At 47.9% G+C, this 25,861-nt stretch overlaps 1 protein-coding gene across 1 annotated transcript in view; it reads right to left on the bottom strand.

Moving 5' to 3' along the window:
* Positions 1-2,465: 2,465 nt before the first annotated feature.
* LOC138258569 (uncharacterized) overlaps positions 2,466-25,861 on the bottom strand; it is a 104,194-nt gene continuing 80,798 nt past the window's right edge. Inside the window, exon 7 of the mRNA XM_069205939.1 lies at positions 2,466-2,679. Within this exon, the coding sequence (XP_069062040.1) occupies positions 2,569-2,679 (111 nt within the window). The 3' untranslated portion in view covers positions 2,466-2,568. The remainder of the gene's footprint in view (positions 2,680-25,861) is intronic.

Here is a 25,861-nt window from a genome sequence, read left to right on the forward strand (position 1 = left end):
AGTGTTGCAATTACCCTTGCAGGGCTCAGTGTATGCCAGGGAGTAGCTTTATGTTTGTTAAAGGATGCGTTGATAATGGAATGTCTTAGGGTTTTAATTAATTTGGGGTGGGCGGAACTCACAAAGTTTTACTCCACGGAATTCCACAGGGTTACCTAAAAAGTCTTCAAGATAAAGCGGAGTTCCGCAAGCGGGCGGAAATCGGCATGTCACAATGGAGGCACTGATTTTTAGTGCCGGGAGCTTGTTTCGCACTGAGAAATCAGCGCAGATGGCACCACACAGCGCACCAGGGGGCGCTGCTGCTTGAGTTGGTTTCGCTGCTGCTCGAGTAGATTTTCTACTAGAGCAGCAGCTTTCCCCATGCAAACGGTCACAGCCACAGGACGGAATTTAGCTGGAGCTCTGCGTTACATGCATAAAGCAAAGTGGCCAAAACTCTGCTGGTGGAGCAGAATTTATCGGCTACCCATAATTATCAATAGAGCGTTCGGACCTTCGCTGGAGCAACTTTTCGCAGAAGATCAATGATTGCAGGGTTAAGTATTCCTGATAGCTATCATGGAGTCAGTTAATGAATGCGATATCACGAGAGGAGATTTTGTGACAGTGAGGATATCTTTGGCATCTCCTTCACGCCACCTGGATGGGGCTCGTTATGAAGATTCCTGCTTGTCTCTTACAAGACCCCTTCCCACTGGAGTCCACCAAACAAAGGCCCATATTCTTAAAAGTGTCTGGCAAAGCACTGCAGCAGTCAAAAATGCTGCCCTGCGTGACAAGGCGAGAGCAGGAGAGCGCCATATTCACATTGATACGGCACTCTGCACCCCTCTCCCTAGCAACGGTGCTGATTTTAGCTGCCGAGTGCCACGCACACCTCAGCGCCATAGTGCTAGCGTGTGTGCCTGAGTCTAGCATAGGTTTCGTACAGGAAGATACCCTTCCTGTACAAAATACTGTGCCTAGACAAGCAAAAAAAGTTTTTCCTACTTTGTATGTGTGCTGTTCAGTGCAGCACACATGCAAAGTTAGAAAAGCACAGAGAAATGAAACAATTTCTTTGTTTAATATCTGCTTTTCAGCGGCGTTAATTTCTAGTGCTAAACCTTGTGTACTAATGTTTGAGAATAGGGTTTAGCATCAAAAGGCATGGGTGGTAACACAGGAAGGCCCATGTACCACCCATGTAGCGCCCTTTGACACAAAGTAATGCACAGCATCCTTTTGCTCTGCTTTGCGTTACTTTCCCATACAAACCAATGCAAATACCAATTTGCGTTGGCGTGTGAATCCTCAAAAAGGTTCAGCGTCGGTTTAGCATTAAAGAACGTAACACTAACCCAATGCAAAACCTTTGTGAATCCGGGCCAACGTCCGAGAAGGCTCCATCACAGCTCAGGGTGTTATAATTTTGGCTGAAGCTTAAGCGTGAGGAAATGGTTATGTTACACCCTCAAGGTCCATTTCTTTCAAGGTACAGCTATGTCAATGCTACTTTCTTGACAGCTACTACATAGCTATGGTAGGTTTAACATCTATTTTTTAACTACTTCAAAACCAAGACCCCAAAGTTTTTAAATTAAAGCAAATTTAATTTCATTCATTTATATTTATTTAATTAATTTAAATGTAATTGAATTATTTAATTACCTTAACCCAAACTGTAACTGTAATCCTATCACTAAAACTAATTAAATGAATGTTGCTACTAGTGTAACCTCGCATTTATGACGACCATAGAGTAATTTAACCATAATACCCTTTCTTTCTTTATGTATTTTAATTCTTTTAAATAAATAGTAACCTTAAACTAACTCTAATGCCAATCCTAAACCTAACCAATAATCAATTTAAAATAAATGAAAGTTCAGAAAACATAGTCCTTGATTAATTTTGAGTGATCTAATTTTAATTAATTTAAGTTTTGAACCTTTAATTTATATTAAATAACTACTGCCAGCCTCTTAATTAGTTAAAATTAAATGCATTTAAATAATGTACCCTAACTGAAATATGTACCCATTACCTCAAGCCTTAGCTACTTTACATTAGATTAAGTTAAATATTTACCTTAACCCTTAACTAATGTAATTTAAAGAAAATTAATTGAACAAGTAACTGTCACTTATTTAATTTAAATAAAATAAATGAGCCTGTATCTATAAATTAAGTTAGAGAGCAGCAAAATTAAATTAAATGCTACTATACCTAGTAGAATTCTATGTAGTGGTAATACCTACGGAATGGAATTGACGCAGTAAATCTTCAAATTAGCAGCCTTGAGCAAGTCAGGATTCAGGAAAGAAAATCCTAGCAGAAATGTTCCAGTGATGAATTTGTGACCAATTTGATTTCTCTTGACTGCAATCCTATGGGATCCTCTTCATCAAATCTCCACCCACGGTGAGCAAGCGTTGTGGAACCAATGACAACACAAAGAACAAGACTGGAGAAATGTGGTCTTGTGTTCGACTCAATCTTTTTATTCTGACTATCTAACAGTGGAAGGATGGGCCACATTGCACAGAAAGCGATGAGATGAATGTGCTGGAGGGTCTCCATGGTTCATTTCAAGGTGCCGCTCCAGTTGATAGGGTTGTATTGGAGTAGTTCCTGCTCCTTCAGCTTCTCCAGCGACTTGACGAGCCTGCTCTCCTTCCACTTCAGCTCCATCAACTAGAGGGGGGAACAAAAGAGGGTGGTCACTCAATGCAAGGGTACAGTGCCAGGGAAGAGGGCGATCAGTGAGATTAGAGGATGATCTGAAGACAAACATAGGTACCAACAAGGCTCTTAGACATCCAAACTCCACATGCAATGAACCAACACATAAAAGCTCCCTAACAGGCATTTATTCTTGTCAACGGCTACAGATTCTATGCAGATCACCCTCTGCGGCTCCCCTGTCTTGCTAGCGTTGGCAATAGGCCAGACATCTCTGAGGTTTGCAGACACAAACAGTGACAAGCAGTGGGGTAGAGGCCAGGGATTGCTACAACCATGCCCTACAAACTGGCTCCTAGTCAATTGGAGGGTAGTGGTGTTTGTGCTCTCTGTGGCCTCCATAATCCCTTGCTGCTGCAGAGAGAGGATAGTATGAGACCTGAACACAGACCACGAACACCTGCAAGAGTGGTGTGGTGTGGTGTGTGTGTGTGTGTGTGTGTGTTTGTGTTTTTTATTTTTTATTTTTTTTAGGCTGTATGGCAGAGTTGGGAACTAAGCTACCAGAACAATTGCATAGCACTCTCTGAGCATCACCCATGCTGAGAAAATGCAACGCAGCTTCTGCCATGAGGTGACCCATCAATCCTCACCATCTGAACATGGGCCAAGAAGAAAACTGTAATTTACTCCAAGATATATCCAGTGACAGTCCTCTGTGGTTCCCCCGCTGAAGCCCAAATCATCAAATATACCTTGGTGCCTAAAGTGAAGTCTGAGCTTTCTTACAAAACAAAATGCTTACTTAAAGAAAATGATGTGGAGGTGATAATTCGACGCTGAGGAAGTAAAATATGTGGTTATTTTTTAAAGACCTTTTGAAGGTCCTGTGGTGCACCACAGACTCCGCCTTTGCTGTTTGGCCATATACCCTACTAGGATATTATTCTACATATGCTGAAATGTGTGACTCACTTTTCAAGCCAACATCCTACATGAAAAATGAATCTATAAGCTCCAGAATACAATACAGCTCAACATGGCCCTGACCTGGGCCAAAGACATCGACGGCAGCAAGAGTTTCAGCTTCTTGCAGCACAAGAAGTGAGTTGTGTATGTCCTAAGTGCTAGTCCTATCGAGTGGTACTTTGACAACAGGAGTACAATATGCTGGTGTCGGATGGTCGACTTGTCAAAATAGTATAAACATAGAAAAATACTGCATATTAGAAAGTCCTTGTAAGGAAATGCCTCCTTGGCATGGTTACCCCCTGACTTTTTGCCTTTGCTGATGCTATGTTTTGATTTGAAAGTGTGCTGAGGCCTGCTAACCAGCCCCCAGCACCAGTGTTCTTTCCCTAACCTGCACTTTTGTTTTACACAATTGGCACACCCTGGCATCCAGGTAAGTCCCTTGTAACTGGTACCCCTGGTACCAAGGGCCCTGATGCCAGGAAAGGTCTTTAAGGGCTGCAGCATAGCTTATGCCACCCTGGGGACCCCTCACTCAGCACAGACACACTGCTTGCCAGCTTGTGTGTGCTGGTGAGGACAAAACGAGTAAGTCGACATGGCACTCCCCTCAGGGTGCCATGCCAACCTCACACTGCCTATGCAGTATAGATAAGTCACCCCTCTAGCAGGCCTTACAGCCCTAAGGCAGGGTGCACTATACCATAGGTGAGGGCACCAGTGCATGAGCACTGTGCCCCTACAGTGTCTAAGCAAAACCTTAGACATTGTAAGTGCAGGGTAGCCATAAGAGTATATGGTCTGGGAGTCTGTCAAACACGAACTCCACAGCACCCTAATGGCTACACTGAAAACTGGGAAGTTTGGAATCAAACTTCTCAGCACAATAAATGCACACTGATGCCAGTGTACATTTTATTGTGAAATACACCCCAGAGGGCACCTTAGAGGTGCCCCCTGAAACCTTAACCAACTACCTATGTAGGCTGAGTGGTTTGGGCAGCCTGCCACACTCGAGACATGTTGCTGGCCACATGGGGAGAGTGCCTTTGTCACTCTGTGGCTAGTAACAAAGCCTGCACTGGGTGGAGATGCTATCACCTCCCCCTTGCAGGAGCTGTAACACCTGGCGGTGAGCCTCAAAGGCTCACCCCCTTTGTTCCAGCGCCACAGGGCATTCCAGCTAGTGGAGTTGCCCGCCCCCTCCGGCCATGGCCCTACTTTTGGCGGCAAGGCCGGAGGAGATAATGAGAAAAACAAGGAGGAGTCACTGGCCAGTCAGGACAGCCCCTAAGGCAACCTGAGCTGAAGTGACTCTGACTTTTAGGAATCCTCCATCTTGCAGATGGAGGATCCCCCCAATAGGGATAGGAATGTGACCCCCTCCCCTTGAGAGGAGGCACAAAGAGGGTGTAGCCACCCTCAGGGCTAGTAGCCATTGGCTACTGCCCTCCCTGACCTAAACACACCCCTAAATCTTGTATTTAGGGGCTCCCCTGAACCTAAGAATTCAGATTCCTGCAACTTACCGAAGAAGAGGACTGCTGAGCTGAAAATCCCTGCAGAAGAAGAAAGAAGACACCAACTGCTTTGGCCCCAGTCCTACCGGCCTGTCTCCTGCCTTCCAAAGAAAACTGCTCCAGCGACGCTTTCCCTGGGACCAGCGAACTCTGAATCCTCAGAGGACTGCCCTGCTTCCAAGAGACCAAGAAACTCCAGAGAACAGCGGCCCTGTTCAACAAAGACTGCAACTTTGTATCCAGAGGAGCAGATTTAAAGACCCCTGCAATCCCCGCAAGAAGCGTGAGACTTGCAACATTGCACCCGGCGACCCCGACTCGACTGGTGGAGAACCAACACCTCAGGGAGGACCCTCCGGCGACTCCGAGACTGTGAGTAACCAAAGTTGTCCCACCTGAGCCCCCACAGCGACGCCTGCAGAGGGAATCCCCAGGCTCCCCCTGACCGCGACTGCCTGACTCTAAAATCCCGACGGCTGGAAAAGACCCTGCAACCGCAGCCCCCAGCACCTGAAGGATCAGAACTCCAGTGCAGGAGTGACCCCCAGGAGGCCCTCTCCCTTGCCCAGGTGGTGGCTACCCCGAGGAGCCCCCCCTTGCCTGCCTGCATCGCTGAAGAGACCCCTTGGTCTCTCATTGAAACCTATTGAAAATCCGACGCGTGTTTGCACACTGCACCCGGCCGCCCCAGTGCCGCTGAGGGTGTACTTTTTGTGTGAGCTTGTGTCCCCCCCGGTGCCCTACAAAACCCCCCTGGTCTGCCCTCCGAAGACGCGGGTACTTACCTGCTGGCAGACTGGAACCGGGGCACCCCCTTCTCTCCATTGAAGTTTTGGGCACCATTTTGAACTCTGCACCTGACCGGCCCTGAGCTGCTGGTGTGGTAACTCTGGGGTTGCTCTGAACCCCCAATGGTGGGCTACCTTGGACCCCAATTTGAACCCCGTAGGTGGTTTACTTACCTGCAAGAACTAACATTACTTTACCTCCCCAAGGAACTGTGAAAATTGCACTGTGTCCACTTTTAAAACAGCTAAATGTGTTTTATGTAAAAAGTATATATGCTATTGTGATTATTCAAAGTCCCTAATGTACTTACCTGCAATACCTTTCAAATGAGATATTACATGTAGAATTTGAACCTGTGGTTCTTAAAATAAACTAAGAAAATATATTTTTCTATAACAAAAACCTATTGGCCTGGAATTGTTTCTGAGTGTGTGTTCCTCATTTATTGCCTGTGTGTATGTACAACAAATGTTTAACACTACTCCTTTGATAAGCCTACTGCTCGACCACACTACCACAAAATGGAGCATTAGTATTATCTCTTTTTGCCACTATCTTACCTCTAAGGGGAACCCTTGGACTCTGTGCATACTATTCCTTACTTTGAAATAGTGCATACAGAGCCAACTTCCTACATTGGTGGATCAGCGGTGGGGTACAAGACTTTGCATTTGCTGGACTACTCAGCCAATACCTGATCACACGACAAATTCCAAAAATTTTCATTAGAAATTGATTTTTGCAATTTGAACTATTTTTCTAAATTCTTAAAAGTCCTGCTAGGGCCTTGTGTTAGTCCCTGTTAGCATTTCCTTTTAGAGTTTAAAAGTTTTGTGAAAGTTTGAATTAGAACCTAGAACTAGTTTTAGATTCTTAAAAAGTATTCCAACTTTTAGAAGCATAATGTCTAGTACAGATGTGAATGTGATGGGACTCGACATCACCCCTTACCTCCATCTTAAGATGAGGGAGCTAAGGTCACTCTGTAAAATAAAGAAAATAACAATGGGCCCCAGACCTTCCAAACTACAGCTCCAGGAGCTTTTGGCAGAGTTTGAAAAGGCCAACCCCTCTGAGGATGGCAACACAGAGGATGAAGATAGTGACTTGGAGGGAAATTCCCCCCTACCAGTCCTAACTAGGGAGAACAGGGCCTCTCAAGCCCTGTCTCCAAATATAGTAGTCAGAGATGCTGCTTCCCTCACAGGAGGGACCAACATCTCTGAAATCACTGAGGATAACTCCAGTGAAGAGGACATCCAGCTAGCCAGGATGGCCAAAAGATTGGCTTTGGAAAGACAGATCCTAGCCATAGAAAGGGAAATACAAGAGATGGGCCTAGGACCCATCAATGGTGGCAGCAACATAACTAGGGTCAGAGATTCTCCTGACATGTTGAAAATCCCTAAAGGGATTGTAACTAAATATGAAGATGGTGATGACATCACCAAATGGTTCACAGCTTTTGAGAGGGCTTGTGTAACCAGAAAAGTGAACAAATCTCACTGGGGTTCTCTCCTTTGGGAAATGTTCACTGGAATGTGTAGGGATAGACTCCTCACACTCTCTGGAAAAGATGCAGAATCTTATGACCTCATGAAGGGAACCCTGATTGAGGGCTTTGGATTCTCCACTGAGGAGTATAGAATTATATTCAGGGGGGCTCAAAAAACCTCGAGCCAGACCTGGGTTGATTTTGTGGACTACTCAGTGAAAACACTGGATGGTTGGATTCAAGGCAGTGGTGTTAATAATTATGATGGGCTGTACAATTTATTTGTGAAAGAACACCTGTTAAGTAATTGTTCAAATGATAAACTGCATCAGCATCTGGTAGACCTAGGACCAATTTCTCCCCAAGAATTGGGAAAGAAGGCGGACCATTGGGTCAAGACTAGGGTGACCAAGACTACCACAGGGGGTGACCAAAAGAAAGGGGTCACAAAGCCTCCCCAGGGGAAGAGTGTTGAGACATCCAAAAACAAAAATAGTAAAGAGTCTTCTTCAGGCCCCCAAAAACCTGCACAGGAGGGTGGGCCCAGAGCCTCTTCACAAAACAATTTTGGGTACAAGGGTAAAAACTTTGATCCCAAAAAGGCCTGGTGTCGTAGCTGTAATCAGCCTGGACACCAAACTGGAGACAAGGCCTGTCCCAAGAAAACTACCACTTCTAACTCCACTCCAGCTAACACTGGAATGGCTAGTCTCCAAGTGGGATCAACAGTGTGCCCAGAGCAAATCAGGTGTCACACTGAAGCTACATTAGTCTCTGAGGGTGGGGTGGATTTAGCCACACTGGCTGCCTGGCCTCCTAACATGCAAAAATACAGGCAGCAGCTCTTAATTAATGGGACAAGTGTAGAAGGCCTGAGGGATACAGGTGCCAGTGTCACCATGGTGATAGAGAAACTGGTTTCCCCTGGTCAATACCTGGCTGGACAAACTTATCCAGTCACCAATGCTGACAATCAGACTAAAGTACATCCCATGGCTATGGTAACTTTAGAGTGGGGAGGGGTCAATGGCCTGAAACAGGTGGTGGTCTCCTCAAATATCCCAGTAGACTGTTTGCTTGGAAATGACCTGGAGTCCTCAGCATGGGCTGAGGTAGAACTGAAAACCCATGCAGCCATGCTGGGTATCCCTGAACTGGTGTGTGTCAAGACAAGGGCACAGTGCAAGGCTCAGGGTGAAAAAGTAGAGCTGGAGTCTGGAAAAAGGGCCCAGCCTACCAAGAGAAAAGGAAAGCCAGCTGGGAAACCAGCTGCAACACAACAACAAAAAGAGAACCTCTCTTCTCAGGAAGAAGTTCTGCCCTCTGAGGGAACTGAGCCTATGGAGTTAGAACCTTATCAGGTTGAGCTCTTAGGCCCAGGGGGACCCTCAAGGGAGCAGTTGTGTGAGGGGCAAGAAACCTGTCCCTCTCTTGAAGGCCTTAGGCAGCAAGCTGCTGAAGAGTCCAATGGCAAGAAAACTGGAACACATAGGGTCTATTGGGAAGATGGGCTCCTGTACACTGAGGCAAGAGATCCCAAACCTGGTGCCACTAGGAGAGTGGTAGTGCCTCAGGCATTCAAAGAGTTCATACTGACCTTAGCCCATGATATTCCCCTTGCTGGGCATTTGGGACAAACCAAGACGTGGGAGAGACTAGTCAACCACTTCTACTGGCCCAACATGTCCCAGAAAGTTAAGGAGTTTTGTGTCTCCTGTACCACCTGTCAAGCCAGTGGTAAGACAGGTGGACATCCAAAGGCACCCCTCATTCCACTTCCAGTGGTGGGGGTCCCCTTTGAAAGAGTGGGTGTGGACATAGTGGGTCCACTTGAACCTCCCACAGCCTCAGGAAATATGTACATCCTAGTAGTAGTGGATCATGCTACTAGGTATCCTGAAGCTATTCCCCTTAGGTCGACTACTGCCCCTGCAGTAGCCAAGGCCCTCATTGGTATCTTTACCAGAGTGGGCTTCCCTAAGGAGGTGGTGTCTGACAGAGGTACCAACTTCATGTCAGCATACCTGAAACACATGTGGAATGAGTGTGGAGTGACTTATAAATTCACTACATCATATCATCCACAAACTAATGGCCTTGTTGAGAGATTCAACAAGACATTAAAGGGCATGATCATGGGGCTCCCAGAAAAACTCAAAAGGAGATGGGATGTCCTCTTACCATTTCTGCTTTTTGCTTACAGAGAGGTGCCTCAGAAGGGAGTAGGGTTCTCACCCTTTGAACTTCTGTTTGGCCACCCTGTAAGGGGACCACTAGCTCTTTTGAAAGAAGGCTGGGAGAGACCTCTTCATGAGCCTAAACAAGACATAGTGGACTATGTACCTGGCCTTCGCTCAAGGATGGCAGAGTACATGGAAAAGGCAAGTAAAAACCTTGAGGCCAGCCAACAGCTCCAGAAGTTTTGGTATGACCAAAAGGCTGCACTGGTTGAATTTCAACCAGGGCAGAAAGTCTGGGTTCTGGAGCCTGTGGCTCCCAGGGCACTTCAGGACAGATGGAGTGGCCCTTACCCAGTGCTAGAGAAGAAGAGTCAGGTCACCTACCTGGTGGACCTAGGCACTAGCAGGAGCCCCAAGAGGGTGATCCATGTGAACCGCCTTAAGCTCTTCCATGACAGGGCTGATGTGAATCTGTTGATGGTAACAGATGAGGATCAGGAAGCTGAGAGTGAACCTCTCCCTGATCTCCTCTCATCAAACCCTAAAGATGACTCAGTGGATGGAGTGATCTATTCAGACACCCTCTCTAGCCAACAGCAATCTGACTGTAGGAAGGTCCTGCAGCAGTTTGCGGAGCTCTTTTCCCTAACCCCTGGTCAGACACACCTGTGTACCCATGATGTGGACAGGCCTGTCAAAAACAAAATTTTCAGACAGTCTGACCAAGTTAAGGAAAGCATCAAGGTGGAAGTCCACAAGATGCTGGAGTTGGGAGTAATTGAGCACTCTGACAGCCCCTGGGCTAGCCCAGTGGTCCTAGTCCCCAAACCTCACACCAAAGATGGAAAGAGAGAGATGAGGTTTTGTGTGGACTACAGAGGACTTAATTCTGTCACCAAGACAGATGCCCATCCCATTCCTAGAGCTGATGAACTGATAGACAAATTAGGTGCTGCCAAATTCTTAATTACCTTTGACTTAACAGCAGGGTACTGGCAAATCAAAATGGCACCTGGAGCAAAAGAAAAGACAGCATTCTCCACACCTGATGGGCATTATCAGTTTACTGTTATGCCCTTTGGTTTAAAGAATGCCCCTGCCACCTTCCAAAGGTTGGTGAATCAAGTCCTTGCTGGTTTGGAGTCCTTTAGTGCAGCTTATCTTGATGATATTGCTGTCTTTAGCTCCAACTGGCAGGATCACCTGGTCCACCTGAAGAAGGTTTTGAAGGCTCTGCAATCAGCAGGCCTCTCTATCAAGGCATCCAAATGCCAGATAGGGCAGGGAACTGTGGTTTACTTGGGACACCTTGTAGGTGGAGGCCAAGTTCAGCCACTCCAGCCCAAGATCCAGACTATTCTGGACTGGGCAGCTCCAAAAACCCAGACTCAAGTCAGGGCATTCCTTGGCTTGACTGGGTACTATAGGAGGTTTTTGAAGGGATATGGATCCATAGTGACAACCCTCACAGAACTCACCTCCAAGAAAATGCCCAAGAAGGTAAACTGGACTGTAGAATGCCAACAGGCCTTTTACACCCTGAAACAAGCAATGTGCACAGCACCAGTTCTAAAAGCTCCAGATTACTCCAAGCAGTTCATTGTGCAGACAGATGCCTCTGAACATGGGATAGGGGCAGTTTTGTCCCAAACAAATGATGATGGCCTTGACCAGCCTGTTGCTTTCATTAGCAGGAGGTTACTCCCCAGGGAGCAGCGTTGGAGTGACATTGAGAGGGAGGCCTTTGCTGTGGTTTGGTCCTTGAAGAAGCTGAGACCCTACCTCTTTGGTACTCACTTTGTAGTTCAAACTGACCACAGACGTCTCAGATGGCTGATGCAAATGAAAGGTGAAAATCCAAAACTGTTGAGGTGGTCCATCTCCCTACAGGGAATGGACTTTATAGTGGAACACAGACCTGGGACTGCCCATGCAAATGCAGATGGCCTTTCCAGGTTCTTCCACTTAGAAAATGAAGACTCTCTTGGGAAAGGTTAGTCTCATCCTCTTTCGTTTGGGGGGGGGGGTTGTGTAAGGAAATGCCTCCTTGGCATGGTTACCCCCTGACTTTTTGCCTTTGCTGATGCTATGTTTTGATTTGAAAGTGTGCTGAGGCCTGCTAACCAGGCCCCAGCACCAGTGTTCTTTCCCTAACCTGCACTTTTGTTTTACACAATTGGCACACCCTGGCATCCAGGTAAGCCCCTTGTAACTGGTACCCCTGGTACCAAGGGCCCTGATGCCAGGGAAGGTCTCTAAGGGCTGCAGCATAGCTTATGCCACCCTGGGGACCCCTCACTCAGCACAGACACACTGCTTGCCAGCTTGTGTGGGCTGGTGAGGACAAAACGAGTAAGTCGACATGGCACTCCCCTCAGGGTGCCATGCCAACCTCACACTGCCTATGCAGTATAGATAAGTCACCCCTCTAGCAGGCCTTACAGCCCTAAGGCAGGGTGCACTTTACCATAGGTGAGGGCACCAGTGCATGAGCACTGTGCCCCTACAGTGTCTAAGCAAAACCTTAGACATTGTAAGTGCAGGGTAGCCATAAGAGTATATGGTCTGGGAGTCTGTCAAACACGAACTCCACAGCACCATAATGGCTACACTGAAAACTGGGAAGTTTGGTATCAAACTTCTCAGCACAATAAATGCACACTGATGCCAGTGTACATTTTATTGTGAAATATACCCCAGAGGGCACCTTAGAGGTGCCCCCTGAAACCTTAACCAACTACCTGTGTAGGCTGAGTGGTGAGCAGCCTGCCACACTCGAGACATGTTGCTGGCCACATGGGGAGAGTGCCTTTGTCACTCTATGGCTAGTAACAAAGCCTGCACTGGGTGGAGATGCTATCACCTCCCCCTTGCAGGAGCTGTAACACCTGGCGGTGAGCCTCAAAGGCTCACCCCCTTTGTTCCAACGCCACAGGACATTCCAGCAAGTGGAGTTGCCCGCCCCCTCCGGCCATGGCCCCACTTTTGGCGGCAAGGCCGGAGGAGATAATGAGAAAAACAAGGAGGAGTCACTGGCCAGTCAGGACAGCCCCTAAGGCAACCTGAGCTGAAGTGACTCTGACTTTTAGGAATCCTCCATCTTGCAGATGGAGGATCCCCCCAATAGGGATAGGAATGTGACCCCCTCCCCTTGGGAGGAGGCACAAAGAGGGTGTAGCCACCCTCAGGGCTAGTAGCCATTGGCTACTGCCCTCCCTGTCCTAAACACACCCCTAAATCTTGTATTTAGGGGCTCCCCTGAACCTAAGAATTCAGATTCCTGCAACTTACCGAAGAAGAGGACTGCTGAGCTGAAAATCCCTGCAGAAGAAGAAAGAAGACACCAACTGCTTTGGCCCCAGTCCTACCGGCCTGTCTCCTGCCTTCCAAAGAAAACTGCTCCAGCGACGCTTTCCCTGGGACCAGCGACCTCTGAATCCTCAGAGGACTGCCCTGCTTCCAAGAGACCAAGAAACTCCAGAGAACAGCGGCCCTGTTCAACAAAGACTGCAACTTTGTATCCAGAGGAGCAGAGTTAAAGACCCCTGCAATCCCCGCAAGAAGCGTGAGACTTGCAACACTGCACCCGGCGACCCCGACTCGACTGGTGGAGAACCAACACCTCAGGGAGGACCCTCCGGCGACTCCGAGACTGTGAGTAACCAAAGTTGTCCCCCCTGAGCCCCCACAGCGACGCCTGCAGAGGGAATCCCCAGGCACCCCCTGACCGCAACTGCCTGACTCTAAAATCCCGACGGCTGGAAAAGACCCTGCAACCGCAGCCCCCAGCACCTGAAGGATCGGAACTCCAGTGCAGGAGTGACCCCCAGGATGCCCTCTCCCTTGCCCAGGTGGTGGCTACCCAGAGGAGCCCCCCCCCTTGCCTGCCTGCATCGCTGAAGAGACCCCTTGGTCTCTCATTGAAACCTATTGAAAACCCGACGCGTGTTTGCACACTGCACCCGGCCGCCCCAGTGCCGCTGAGGGTGTACTTTTTGTGTGAGCTTGGGTCCCCCCCGGTGCCCTACAAAACCCCCCTGGTCTGCCCTCCGAAGACGCGGGTACTTACCTGCTGGCAGACTGGAACCGGGGCACCCCCTTCTCTCCATTGAAGCCTATGCGTTTTGGGCACCACTTTGAACTCTGCACCTGACCGGCCCTTAGCTGCTGGTGTGGTAACTCTGGGGTTGCTCTGAACCCCCAACGGTGGGCTACCTTGGACCCCAATTTGAACCCCGTAGGTGGTTTACTTACCTGCAAGAACTAACATTACTTTACCTCCCCCAGGAACTGTGAAAATTGCACTGTGTCCACTTTTAAAACAGCTAAATGTGTTTTATGTAAAAAGTATATATTCTATTGTGATTATTCAAAGTTCCTAAAGTACTTACCTGCAATACCTTTCAAATGAGATATTACATGTAGAATTTGAACCTGTGGTTCTTAAAATAAACTAAGAAAAGATATTTTTCTATAACAAAAACCTATTGGCCTGGAATTCTTCAGGACCATATGCCTGTTACCTAATCTTCTCTTGTGGTCGAGTTCCCATCCTAAGCAAGAGAAAAGTGAACCCCTACCTCAGTGAAGAATAAAACAAGAATAGTTACTGTCCACTAGACTTACATCCAATGTCTTAGGAATGTAGTCAGTACTGTTACACTTGTGACCCTAATTTAGAAAGCCACGCGGGGGACGTAGATATCAGACTGGTTCTTGGTCACTTACCCGATGGTGTGTCCCAGCTGATGCACCTACCCGGGTACTTGGAAGACCACCACCCTGCAGGTGCATCATTCAGTGCATTCCTGAGGCACATCTTTCAGTGCCTCTCTGTGAGTGCTTTCTGCAGTTCCTCCCCTGAGGTGCATCTTTCAGTGCACCTGGAGGTACATCATTCAGTGTTCCTCTCAGGTGCACCAGTCAGTGCTCCTCAGAGGTGCATCATTTAGTGTTCCCCTCAGGTGCACCAGTCAGTGCTCCCCAGAATGCCTCCTGGATGTGCATCTTTCAGTGCCTCCTAGAGGTGAATGCCTCAGAGCCCCATCAGGTGGATCATTCAGTGCCTCCCTGAGGTGCATCTTTCAGTGCCTCGTGGAGGTACATTCTTCAGTGCCCCATCAGGTGCATGCCTCAGTGCTCAATCAGCTGCATCCTTCAGTGCCCCTCAGGTACATCATTCGGTTTCACTGAGGTGCATCATTTAGTGTCTCCCTCAGTTGCATACTTCAGTTCCCCTCAGGTGTATCATTCAGTGCCTCCTGGAGGTGAATTCTTTAGTGACCCTCGGGTGCGTCATTTGGTTCCCACTGAGGTGCACATTTCTGTGCCTTCCTGAGGTACATTATTCAGTGCCTCCTGAAGGTGCATTCTTTAGTGCCCCATCAGATGCATCATTCAGTGCCTTCTAGGGGTGCAGGTTTCAGTGCCTCATCAAGTACATCCTTCAGTGCCTCATCAGGTGTATCCTTCAATGCCCCTTAGGTGCATCTTTCAGTGCCTCATAATGTGCATGCCTCACTGCCTCATCAGGTGCATCCCTCAGTGCCTCATCAGCTGCATCATTCAGTGTCTCATTAGGTGCATCATTAAGTGCCTCCCTGGGGTGCATGCATCAGTGCCTCCTTGAGATGCATTTGTCAGTGCCCCACAGGTGCATCTTTCAGTACCTCATCAAATGCACCCTTCAGTGCCCCACAGAGGTGCATCTTTCAGTGCCCCATCAGGTGCATCCCTCATTGTACATCAGGTGCATCCCTCAGTATACATCAGGTGCATTTTTCAGTGCCTCATGGAGGTGCATGCGTCAGTGCCTCATCAGGTGCATCTTTTCAATGCCTCTCAGGAGTATCATTCATTGCCTCCTAGAAGTGCATGCATCAGTGTCTTTTGGAGGTGCAGTGCATGCTTCAGTGCCTCATCAGGTGCATCTTTTAGTGCCTCATTAGGTGCATCCTTCAGTCCCACCCTGAGGTGCATGCTTCAGTGCCTCCTTGACGTACATTATTCAATGTCCCTCAGGTGCATCTTTTGGTGCCTCACGAAATGCATTCTTCAGTACCTCCCTGAGGTGTATCCCTTCAGTGCCCCATCAGGTGCACTCTTCAGTGGCCCATCAGGTGCATTATTCAGTGCCCTACAGGTGCATCATTCAGTGCCTCCTTGAGGTGCATCCATTAGTGAGCCACAGGTGCATCTTTCAGTGCCTCCCTGAGGGGCATGCATCATTGCCCCATCAGGCGCAGGCTTCAGTGCCCACTGGAGGTGCATGCTACAGTGCTTCATCCAGTGCATCATTCAGTGTTTCCCTCGGGTACGTCTTTCAGTGTCTCTGTGAGGTGCATGCTTCAGTGCCTCCAAGAGGTGCATTTGTCAGTGCCCCATCAGGTGCATACCTCAGTGACTTCAGTTTCATGTTTCAGTACCCCATTAGGTGCATCTCTCAGTGCCTCATCAGGTTCACCCCTCAGTGCCTCATCAGGTGCATCCTTCAGTGCCTTCCTGAGGTGCATGCTTCAGTGCCTCTTTGAGGTGCATTTTTCAGTGCCTCCTGGAGGTGCATGCTTCCGTGTCTCATCAGGTGCATCTTTCAATGCCTCTTAGATGCATCATTCATTGCCGCCTAGAATTGCATGCATCAGTGCCTTCAGGGGTGCATGCTTTAGTGCCTCATTAGGTGCATCCTTTAGTACCCCTCAGGTGCATCTTTCAATGTTTCCCTGAGGTGCATGCTTCAGTGCCTCATCAGGTGCATCATTCAGTCCCACTCAGGTGCATCTTTCAATGTTTCCCTGAGGTGCATGCTTCAGTGCCTCATTAGTTACATCATTCAGTGCTCCCTGAGGTGCATCATTCAGTGCCTCCTACAGGGGCATGCATCAGTGCCTCCTACAGGGGCATGCATCAGTGCCCCCTCAGGTGCATCCATCAGTGCCTCATCAGATGCATCCTTCAGTGCTCCACTGAGGTGCATCACTAGTGTCCCCCTCGTGTGCTTCATGCTCTACTTCCTCGTGCACATCAGCTCGCACCTCTGGTGATCACTGACGCACGTGCTCGGCTGATGCAAATCACACACAGCTGCCCACTGCTAGTTAGTACTCTTGGTCTCTTTGTGTTGAACACTCTATGTTTGTTGGTTGATAGGAACAGTTTATTATGTCTCAGTTGGAGTCTGAAGAACGTGTGTGTATAGTTGTATTGATATGTGGGCTCTGCTAATAAAAACCAACGCAGATCCTCAGTTGCTCTGCAACTTCAGACCCATCTCCCTCCTGTCACCAATCAAGATGCTGGAAAAGGAGGTCAATACGCATATTTGTATGTTTCTTGGATCCTACACCCTCCTTCACGATACCCAGTCAGGATACAGTACTGAGTCCGCCTTACTGAAGGCTGCAGAATTCATTAAATCCAACCTTGATCTGGGTGCATCTGCGATGAGCATTCTTTTAGACTTGTCTTCTGCATTCGGCAGTCTTGCATCCCACCCTGTTGAATAGATAGGAAAGGAATTCAAGGGAATGGGCTGGCATGGATTAAATCACAATTGGAGGAGAGGTCTCAATCGGAATTTCTCTCTCCCTTTCTCTCGGACTATAGACTACTTACGTACGGGGCACCGTAGGGCTCTGCTTTGAGCCCTACGCTTTTAAATGTCTACTTTGAGTCCTTGGCCAAGCTGGTTGAAGAGCAGGGTCTGAAGATAATTTCATATGCCGATGATACGCTGCTGATGCTCTCTTTCCAGAACGGAGCCTTGGACGCCTTTAACCCCTTCAAGGACTGCCTCAAAACAGTTGGCGACTGCATGGGCGAAAGTTGTCTCAAGCTAAATTCTGATAAAACCTAAATTCTTTTCTTTGGTAAAGGTATGATCCCTGACCCTCTGAACTGGTGGCCATTCAAGCTGAGGGCTTCCCCTGCCCCTTTCGCCCGTATCAAGAATTTGAGCATCAAAGTCGACTCAACACTATCGTTTGCGCCACAGGTCAAATCAGTTTCCGCTAGCTGCTTTGCCACTTTGAAGTCTTTGAGAAGAATGCTCCACTTGATGCCTGAATCTTCCCGTAAGACTGTTGTCCATGCTCTTGTCACCTCTCCATTGCACTACGCCAACTGTCTTTATTTGGGCCTGCCGTCGTATCTTCTGCAACGGCTGCCGGTTTTACAGAACGTCGCCGCACACCTTATTCATCAGATCCCGATGCGGCAATCGGTGTCGGCATATCGCCGCCAGATTTCCTGGCTCCCTGTGAGCAGGCACTACTTTAAGGCACTCATTTTTGCTTATAGAGCCTTGGATAACAAGGGACCTCTGTACTTAAGATGTAGACTGAAGGCCAGCCACCAGAGCAGATCCATCAAGCGTAACACCCAGAGACTTCTGCATATCCCGGGATCCACAGGGCCAGCTGAGGCGGGAGGTCCTTCACTTTCCTGACGGATAAGCTGAGTAATACGTTTGCGTCCAGCCTTTGCCTGGTGCCCTCAGAAAAGGTCTTCAGTAACGGCCTATAGACTCACCTGTTCAATGCTTAACTCCTCTCCTTGCAATAGGGCAGTCCTGATGTTAATGCCGGGAAGCTCTCTCAGCAGTAGCCACGCACTCTACAAATCCCTTTGTACTGTATTATATTTAAGGTGAACCTATGACCTCAGTCAGCATCGGCCTTGATTTTTAAGGTTTTGCACTGGCATGATGCAAAGTGAAACAAATCGACATCTGTGATTTACTTTCCAGGTCAAAATGTCTTTTGTGCCAGGAAGATGTTCTAGTCCTTTTGCATTAAGGGGGTGAATCAACACATATACCATTTGTTTTGATGGACAAAAGCCCGACCCTCTAAGCTAGCCAGCCCAAGCTTTGTATTAAACCAAAGGCACCAAAGAAGAAGGTGCAAACAAGGGAGTTATTGATTCGTCCCAGAAACTAGCAGATTGTGTGCTGTACGCACACCACACATTCTTTGCATTAGAACCAACTCTGTTTTTCTATGAGTAGGAATCAGCACTAGAAGTCTATGTAGAAGTCCTACACTATACAGCACACTTGCCTCTGAGCCATGGTGCAAGGACGTGCATTGTGCAAGGCGCCCTGTTTGTGCAGAAGTGCAGAGGATGACACTACCAGCAGGACAAACTTTGTGGTGAGGGTGATGTGCTGCCATATTAGGGGCATATTTATGAGCAGTTTGCACCATGCTTGCACCACGCAACATGGTACATGCGTGGCACAAACCACTAAGTCATATTTCCGAAGCCACGGCTTTGAATGGTCTCAAAGATATGGAGTAAGGCACGGCAGCGCAAATCACTATGTTGCCTTACTCTGTGCCAGGGAGGCGTTCCATGGGCGTTGTGTGGGTGTCCCCGTACAACTACCATGGATTTTGACGTATTTCCAGGTTTATCAGAATAGCAAAACTGGACATGCGACAAAAAGATGCACCTCCCAGGAGAGGCGTAACGAGGTGTGTGGTGCTGCATTCCGCAGCACACATAGAAGGAGGAAAATGCCTGTCAGGATAGCTTTTGAGCACAAAAACAATCCTGCATGCAACTGAGGCATCCGTGCTCCATGGTGCAAGGGTGGCTGCGTAGGTGCTAGGCTGCCGAAACCGCACCAGAACAGTGAGAAAGGTCACGTATACACCGTATTGGATAAATATGACGCATTCCTGCCCTTTCCCTGTGACGCACCACAGCACGGTGACCTACTGCGCCACCCTGCGCCACACAAGTCATAAATATGGGCTTTAATGTTCACACAGCACAGAAAATGTTGACACTGCATGAAATCTTAGTAAATCTGACCCGTCCGGTGCCAGGTTTTATCCTTTTTGATGTGTGATTATTCCTGCCACGTGGAGATGCTCAGCTCGCACCCGAGGTGGGGGTTATGCACAGAAATACCCCACATGTGCACCTCGCTTAAGAGCTTAGTACGAAAAGCGTTGGTGTACCCTTGAGGATTAAAATACTCCTTAGGGAGCTGGGCCCTGAGCTCTCACGGGCCACCAGTCACGCACAGACCATCCAGAGAGAGAAAGAGCTTAAATAAAGGAAACCCTCTCACGTGGTCACGTCCAGGGGTCACGCGAGACCACAATGTGATGCTATAAAGCGCTTTCAAGGGCCTCAGGGAGCTGGCCGTGCTCTCAGACACCCCCTCTGTGGACAGACCCGGAGACCCTCTGCTTATACCGCTTTCTACTGCTTCCGGTCTAGTTGGCGCTATAGCTCTTTCTGCCATATTCTTCTCCGGTTCTCTCACCTCTCAAGGCGCACTGAAGTAACCAGGAGACATGCGTCGCTATATAGAAACATTGAATAATTAAATGCCCATACAAGAACAATAGAATGAAAACATGTCTAAATCGAAAGGCCTTGCAATATTCCTAATTCTTGTCAATCGTTGACATCATATAGAGAGGAAGGGCTGCGGTAATGACTTACCAAAGGTGCCCGAGAGCTCCCATAGTAAGGAGAGACATGCAAGGAAAAGACATAACTAGTTAGGGTTCCCCTCAATGTCCTCGACTCCAGCACTAATAATGACAGCCATGGAAGGAGGCCGGCGCCATGTTGGTTGTGAGTGAAGAGCCTGTCACTGCTATGACGTAGCAAGGGAATGTGATGTAATGACTGTGCAGTGACACTAGAAAGCTCGTCCATGCCTGGCTTCCAAGAAAGGCAGCGCTTCCATAAAGGGAGGTTAGGCATCAGACGTAGGGGGACACTTATTGGTGACACCAAATTACAGCAAACATTTCCAAAAGTTAAGTTTTCCCAGTGCATAGGCAGCTGTCCACAGGTAAAATTCACAGTCCTTGATTTCATTTAGCAGTTTCAGGGCTCCCTGTGCTGCTGTGCCCTGACTAGTTAAAAAGAGAGGCCTCATTCACAAAGATTTAGCGTAGAGCAGCGCCGCAGGTATTTTTGCTGAGCTGCCATGCGCCAGATCTGAAGGCAGGGATGCATCATATCTAAGAGAAACGTTGCATTCCTGCCCTTTCAGCCAGCGCCTTTGCACATTTTGGTGCCTGGCACCAGCGCTGGCACTATTGCAACATGGTGCAAGGGTGTCTGCATTGTTGTCAGGATTGTTTTTGTGGAAGTAGGGACACCTTCCTGCACAAAAATAATCCATGGAGGTGTTTTTCTCGTTCTATGTGTGCTGCGAGATGCAGCACCCATGGAAAGTGGAAAAAACATGGAGAAATGATCATCTTTTTCCCCATTATGCTTGCTCTGGGAGGCGTAAGGTTTAGGTACTGCCAAAGGCTAACAGGCTCTTGAAAATCTGGGCCAGCTTCAAAATCCATGGGTGTTGTGTGGGAACTCCCACGCAACGCCTCCTTGATGCAGAGTAAGGAAACGCAGCGTTTTGCGCAGTCTTGCCTGACTCCATCTCTATGAGGCCATGCAAAGCCACGCCGGGCAGTTTTGTGTCACCTCATAGATACGATTGAGAGGCCTGTTCCACCGAAGCATCTAAAAAAGTGACACTGCAGCAGTGCAGACCCCTTGTAAGTTAAACTCCAGAATGTTTAGAAACACGCCATGATTCAGCCATGGCAGGACAGGCCTTTTAGTCTACCGGGCATTTACCTGGTGGGCTGGTGCCTCATAGAGGCAGGTGGAACTCGCAGAGTTTCACTCCGTGGAATTGTGCAGAGTTACATAAAAACTCCATGAGAATCTGCAAACGGATGGAAATTGGTACACCGCGCTTCCTATGCAGACTTTTTTGTTCTCCGCTGAGAAATCAGCACGGATGGCACCACATGGCATGTCAGAGGGCAATGCTGCTCGAGTTGGTTTTGTTGCGGCTCAGCTGAACATCATGCCATGTGCCCTCCTAGCATCTGAAAATCGCACTGGGGATGCCAATTCTTGCTTGTGCTGGTTGGCAAGACGCACGTAAGAAAAAACACTCCACCAAGATGCGGAGTATGGAATTTGGCCAGACAAGTGGCCAAAACCCTGTGTACTTCACCGGCGGAGCAGAATTTATCTCCCACCTCAGGTGACTCTGAGGCCGGTTTTGAAAGTGCAGGGCCGCTCCAGGTGGCTCTGTCCCTTCCCTTAGTTCCCAGGTTACTTGCAGCAGGCACAGGAGGGAGGGAGGGAGAGAGGGATATATATATATAAATATATATATATAAATATATATATATACATATAACCCACACATGGAGACAAGGCAGTGTAGGGAAGAGGAGAAAGAGAATGGACGGTTGAAAATAGATAGATTGTGCAAGGTGACTAAGGGAGCTGGGCTTGATTTGAGCATTTTGCCAGTGCTGCTTTTAGTTCCCCTGTCGGGCCCTGGATTCAGCACTATACAACTAGTTGGGTGAGGATATTTTGTGGAATATATGGCCATAGTCTGCCGGAGGATCCCATCACTTGCACAGGTGGGGGGACAGTGTAGATTTGTTTGTAGTTGTATTGAGTGTGGTTAAGTGGTTTCTGGTCCTGGATGTCGCTATAAGACATACTCAAAACATTGTCACAGATGGGCGGCTACCTCAAGATGATGGCCAACAATGATTAAGTGGTAAGATGCAGAAGAGTGCAGAAGTCCTGGGGTTGTCATGTGCCGGCTCTCCTCTGTGAAAAGTTGGCTGTTTATGGCTCTTTAATCTCAGAGAGGGAGACAGTGGCATCATGTTTGTTGGAGTCTACACCCAGACCAGAGGTCCCACAGCTTCAAGGGATCTATACAGCAAGGGGACATGCAATGGCATAGGTACAGTTAGTAGGTTTGGAAGGAAAGGAAGATCTGAGCATTATCTCTACATAGGTGGATCCTGACCCCAAAGGAAGAGAAAATGCCAGCAAGGAAGGTGGTGTTCAGGGAAAATAGGGAGGGCACAGGACACAAATGGTCACTCTGGCAGAACGTAGGATAGTGAAGAAAGAATACTGGAGAGGGCCAAGAAAGAGCAAGTGCAGAGATGTAAAGAGAAACATCCTAATACCCAATTGGTTACGCCTTGAATGGCAGTGTAGGGGGCACAAACAAAGCCGGGTGGTCGATAGTGGTGACCCCACCAGGAGATCAAGGAAAATGAGATTGAAGGAAACATGAATGTGCTGGGCAGAGGTAAGAATGCCACAAATATGCACAAGAACCACAGGGTCAAGTTAAGAAAATGAAATGGCAGTGGGTTAAGTTGGATGAAAAAGAATAATAATAATGGGTGATTTGGTTGAAGACCAGCCAGTAAAACTTGGAGAAAAGGGAACGATAAAGATACTGATTGGTGGGTTTCCAGCTTTTTAGCAAAAGTGGGACAGACTTAAAGCATACGTGGTAAGAGCTGGGCAGGATGAACCGGAGACCGAGGGAAGAAACTGAGGTCAACACATTAGTGCATGTGTCCAGACTCCTTGTTATTTGATGATGGGAGGGTCAAGTGGAGCGCAGGACGATCAGCATTTTAGATATGGAGATCAAGGAGTGAACGAGCTCCCGGTGTGGTGCAAAATAAATAAGAAAAAATGGCAAAATTAAAAAATTTAAGCAATTACACACATTTTGAGTAGTTTAAAATTCAGAAATTACATAATTTTCTCTGGCTTAAATATAGCTTCACTGAGGTGTAGCAGGGATGTGTCAAGAGGCGTGTGGGCCATCAGGAGTGACCGAGGAGGTGATTCCTGGAGAGAGACACATAGGAGAAATAGAATAGTTGAGGAATGAAACAGGTACTCCCAGTGTCTAGTGTGTGAGTTTAAGGGGGTACAGTTGGCCTCTCCTGTCACTCAGAGTACAGTTTCTGTAGTGCAGTGGGTGTAGGGGTGCACCGATTTCTTATAGAACCTTTCATAAGAGAGAGGAGAGTGAAGTTGCACCAACAGCTTTGGGTACCGTTCTCAAGGTACATGTCCAAACTGAGGCACCATCTCTCAGGGCACAGACCTCTGTTGGTGCAGGGACATAGATGCACCAATCACTCAAATCTCTGCCTTCAAGCTGGGGAGGGGACCGATAATTCAAGATGCGATTTCTAGCTCCAGTCACTGAGGACATAGGGCCTGATTTAGAACTCCGCGGATGGCCTACTCTATCAGAACAGTAACAGATATCCCGTCCTCTGAAATCTAAATCGCATAGGATATAATAGGATTTAGATTTCGGCAGATGGGATATCCATCACCGTTGCGATGGAGCAACCCTTCCGCCGAGTTGTAAATCAGGCGTTTAGTCTTCATGGTGCACGACACGAGGCGCATCTCAATTTTATGGGGTTCAATCACACATGGTTTGCAGAATGGAAAGTTTAGTGGATGGGAAGTTCAACAGTATCTGGAACCCAAGGCAAGGAGTCACGTGGCTGCCACCTACTCCCTGGCAGTGGGGCTGTGGTTGATACCACACAGGGGCAATCTGTCACCTACGACCCCCCAGGAAGGGGTGCCAAGCTGTCTGAAACTGCCTCGCCCAAGTGATACCTAGATGTAGAGATCTCTTGCAGGCTCGTCCTATTTCGGACACTTCATACCTTGACACTTTCTTTTAATTGAGACGCCTCCAGCAGGTGCTAAATGTGGCAAACATAGAAGGTCAGGGTGAGGTTTTGGAAGACTGAGGAGAAATATCGACGTCACACAATATCATGACCAGAATATTGAGCACCAAAATATTGACAGGTAAGTATGCATATACTTTCTGTACCTAACTCCACTCATACACACCTTAACAATTTATAGAACTTTAAGGTACATAGATGTGGTGATAATAGATGTGAATCTATTCCTCCCTCTATGCACGTGCCTTCTTGAAATGTTGGTCCTCGATATTGGTCGATATGGTTTTGTGTGACCTTGAGATACCCTACTCGATATTCCATGCTACAAGCGAAGAGCTGCAAACACCGCAAGTAGACTTAATCAGTATTTAGAATGTATTACCCTGATCACAAAAGCATCGTTCGGCTCCCAAGCCACTGAGAGGCCAATTTCCAGCAGGGGTTGTCGAGCATTCAAAGGAGAATGATCCTCCAGCCAGGCAAGTCTTAATGAAGCAATGCACATGCCAGGCTAGACTGGTAAACTGCAAGGCTTGCACAGGTAGGAAGTGACCCTCCGTTAGTAAAGAAGGCAGCTCAGGCTGGTCTGCGCCCCCCACTGGTTGCGGCTGCAGGTCTGGAGGATTATCATTTAGGACATCCCTTGTCCCACTCTCTGCCTTTCAGCATCCTCCTTTTAGGTGATGAGGGGCCAGATGAAGAAAAAGACATGGGGGTAACAGAAAGCAAACAAGACTCTCAGGGCCAGATGTAGAAATATATTTTGCCCTCACAAATCCTAAGGAGTATATTTATGAGAGGGTTTCATCACCTTTGCACCACCCAGTGTGGTACATGCGTGACACAAACTTCAAAGTCAGATTTTTTAAGCCAAGCAAAGCCATTTGAGTGGCTTCATAAATCTGCAGTAACGGGATGCAGCACAAATTGCAGCATTCCGTTACTCTGCCCTGGGAAGGCATTTTATAGGTATTGCGTGGGTGTTCCCATGCAACTCGCATGGTTTTTGGTGCAACCCCAGATTTACCAGAACATGAAACCTGGGAATGTTCCAAAAAGATACGCCTCCCCAGGAGATGCGTAACAAGGACAAGTATCTTTATTTCTCCTTGTTACTCCGTCTTTCTCTTACTATGTGTGCTGCATTCTGCATCAACATAGACAGGGGAATATGCCTCTCAGGATCTTTTTTGTGTAGGAGGTGCCCTTAACTTAACAGAAACAACCCAGCCTGCAACACAGGGACCCTTGGGCCATGGTGCAAGGGAGCCTGCATCGGCGCTCGGCAGCCCATTGTGCGCCAGAGCAGAGGGAAAAACAAGGAATGTGCCCTATACCTTAAATACGGCGCACTCCTGTGCTTTCCCTGTCACGCAGAGCAGCACAGCAAGGCGACTTGCTGCACCGCACTCCGTGACGTGGCCATAATATGGTCCTAAGATTCACCAGTTCACCGAGGTTTATGACCGCAAAATTTGATTTTTGCTGTTTACAGAAGCCATTCTGAGATTTGGTAAAACATTTTGGAATCATGAAATGGGTTTACTAGCTGGATCCAGTTAGGAAGAGGCATAACTGTTCACTCCTGATGCACATCACAGTGAGGTGCGTCACTGGTTTGTGGCTGGAACTGCAGTCGCAACATATTGAACATTTACTGAGGGCCTGATTTAGAACTCAGTGGACAGGTTAGTC

The sequence above is a fragment of the Pleurodeles waltl genome, chromosome 9 (genome assembly GCF_031143425.1).
Source record: "Pleurodeles waltl isolate 20211129_DDA chromosome 9, aPleWal1.hap1.20221129, whole genome shotgun sequence".
Classification (NCBI taxonomy): Eukaryota; Metazoa; Chordata; class Amphibia; order Caudata; family Salamandridae; genus Pleurodeles; species Pleurodeles waltl.